The 3,016-nt window shown below is 50.3% G+C and overlaps 1 protein-coding gene across 1 annotated transcript in view; it reads right to left on the bottom strand.

Annotated features, from left to right (window-relative positions):
- Positions 1-2,655, bottom strand: part of LOC142938065 (atrial natriuretic peptide receptor 1-like) — a 71,838-nt gene extending 69,183 nt beyond the window's left edge. Inside the window, exon 1 of the mRNA XM_076081271.1 lies at positions 1,887-2,655. Within this exon, the coding sequence (XP_075937386.1) occupies positions 1,887-2,655 (769 nt within the window). The remainder of the gene's footprint in view (positions 1-1,886) is intronic.
- Between the last annotated feature and the right edge of the window lie 361 nt (positions 2,656-3,016).

Raw genomic sequence — 3,016 nt, 5'->3', positions numbered from 1 at the left:
AATTTCGACCATGGGGATACTTTTATTTTCAAGTCTAACTTAAATATTTTTTTTCAAAATAAAAAAATAAAAAAACTTTTACTTTTTTTTTTTTGCTGGTGGATTCGCGGGCCACATAAAATGACGTGGCGGGCCGGATTCGGCCCGCGGGCCTTGAGTTTGACACGTGTGATATAGAGGTTCAGGACTACACTGAGACTGGTTCATATAGAGGATCAGGACTAGGACATCTCTGCTGCACTTCGACCCCTCGTCTCCTGCTCTGCTCTCATTCTGTCGCTCTGCACTCTGCTTTTTATTTGTGGTCTTTATCTGAGGTTAAGTCCTGCAGCCTGGACTCAGTGGAGATGTGTTCAGGTGAACAATGAAAGGAGGAGAGGGCAGCTGTTCTACAGCCGACCGTTTGAATCTGAAGGAATCTGTTTTTCCTTTTAGGATTAAATTACAGGAAACTGGAGACGCTGAGACCAAAAGGGACGGATTGATTCCATCTGCAGGCAGTGAACTCACCGTCAACAGCAGGCTGAGGAGAGCTTGTCCAATGAGCACCGCTGATTGGATCCACACAGGTGCATCTAATAACGTGGACGCTGGCTGCAGGTCCTGGTTCTGTGCGTGTCGGTGCATTGAAAGATTTGACCAGAACTGAGAATATTAATAACCACTATTATATTAATGAACACACAGCAGGACCCGTCAGACCTGATGAGACTGCACCGATAGAAGGCCTCTCGTCCACACGCAAGCAGAGCTTCAGCTCACTGAAGACACAAAACAATTCATGAAGAGGACTTCTAAACACGAACAAAGCTAAATACACACCTGCAAAAAATGTCTGGGGCTTTTATTGTGAAAGGTAAGAACGAAAGGAGTGGATCTGATGTGCGCTGCTTTTGTCAAGGTTGAATGTTTAGCAATAAAGTTTTCTGTCTTCAGACTACTAAATAAAGATGTAACTCACTCAGTTCCTCACAACCTGATTGGCTGATGAAAAAGCTCTTTTTTTGCTGCGTAATATTTGCGTTCTTAATGTGAACTAACCACACAAAATAACACCTTGTTGTGTACATTTCTACACATATTATTCACCATGGCGCCTCGGGTCGTATACCAGGAAGATGTTTGATAAATAGGTATCAAATATGTAAAGAAATAACTAGCGTCACACATACTATCAATGACTGTTTTCATTAGTGTATAATCACCTTAGAATGAGACGTTTATATCTACATATGGAGCCGACCGCCATGTGTCTACGGTAGCCCAGAGCGGACAAACCAACCTGCTTCGGCTTCCTGATCCTGGTCTGAAAACACAGGGGGGACGCCGGGCCTCAGTTGGACTTCAGGAGCTGCAGAATTTATTGAATTCACTTGAAATCCTCACAGCTAAACGAACTCTCTTCAGCCTCGCTGACAAACCCTTCGCTCACCAACATCTGCCGCTCCACCACTCACGTCCCACCACAAACACACTAAATGACCTGAGCCGCTCCCACAACAACTGGTTCCAAATACGGCCATTCACGTGTTCACGTTTTCAACATAAGAAGCTTCAACTGGTTGCAATCTTGCCGCTAGATGGCGCCAGATCCAACACACCGGATCTTTAACAGGAAGGGGGAAATATCTGTTTAAAAAAATAACATATCTTTATCGACCGTTTCGAACAGCGTGGGTCCATGTTTACTTCCTGTCAGCTGATGACAAACACTTCAACAGGAAATGAGCTGAAACAATCTATATGTGGAGGGCCTGAATATTGGGCCCCAGGTCGGGTCTCAGCTACCAGAACCAAGTGGACTCTGTGAAAGCATCTCGTCTGTTAGAACCCGTGGGAACATTTCACAAACTAGACGTACAATAAAACGATGTGAACCGACTCACCTCGGCCGTCGTTCTGGATGTCGGAGAGGATCTGGGAGTAGTTGACCGGCAGCTTGTTCTCCTCGAACACCTGGTCCACGGTGGTGATGTTGACGCTCTTCAGCTCCGTGTACAGACCCTCCACGGCGAAGTAACACGGCCGGTCGTCCGCCTTGTTGTCGTTGAACACCAGCATGACGTGCTCCCGCCACCCGAAGTGCTCGCAGATCTGCAGGGCGAACCTCCCCAGCTTCTTGTGGGTGGGGCCCGTGTTGGTGATGGACGGGTAGACGCCGCCGTAGAAGGCCACGGCCGGGGCGCCCGCCGTAACCATTGGGACGTCCCAGTGGGTGGTGAAGAGGCCGACGGGCGACGAGGTGTAGGAGCAGCCGGGCCCGATGAACGCCCACGGGTCGTACGCCAGTTTGAGGTCCACGGCCATGAGCGGCGCGATGGACTCGGAGCAGATGCCGTCCTTGTCCTCGCTGTTCTTGAAGACGTAGGTGAGGTGGTAGTCCGGGAGCAAAGTGGGGTCGGCGTTGACGGTCTTGACGGCCCGTTCCAGGGCGGGCCCGATGCGAGGCCACGCCCACGGGTAGTCAGTGTTGGTCTGCGGCAGGATGACGGCCAGCGTGATGTTCCGGAGCGGCTGCCGGTGGTGTTCCCGGGTTTGGCGTCTCGGGACGTGGTGTCGGAGCGATCGCCCCGCGACCGGCCGCGGCGGGTCCAGCAGAACCAGCAGAACCAGCAGAACCAGCAGGCGGATGGCGCCCTCCCTCCAGCGGGCCATCCTCCAAAGCCCAGCAGGTAGTCCAAGCTGAATGATTGATCCCCCGGTTAACTGCAGACACACAAGGGACAAATTAACAAAACATAAGTCCTGTTTCCTGAGCTGGAAGAACGACACCTTCTTCCTTCCTGAAGTCCAACAACACGGTCACGGTCCGCTTCACTTCGGGCATTTCATCCACGTCAGTCCTGAGAGGTCTTTGCTGAGTCGTGGGAGAAAAACTCCCAGAGGACAGTTTCTTCTCCCGGCAGCCCTGCCCCTCACACAACACATTTTTATTCATTTAAACTGTGTCTGAGGCTGCAGACATTACAAGCAAAATCATTCTGCTTTGTATTCATGAATTGGAAAAATAAACTGG

The sequence above is a fragment of the Anarhichas minor genome, unplaced genomic scaffold, assembly GCF_050575085.1.
Source record: "Anarhichas minor isolate MPS153535 unplaced genomic scaffold, ASM5057508v1 ptg000079l, whole genome shotgun sequence".
Taxonomy (NCBI): domain Eukaryota; kingdom Metazoa; phylum Chordata; class Actinopteri; order Perciformes; family Anarhichadidae; genus Anarhichas; species Anarhichas minor.
The sequence above is the reverse complement of the archived record's forward strand: the minus strand, read 5'-3'. Positions and strand labels throughout refer to the sequence as shown.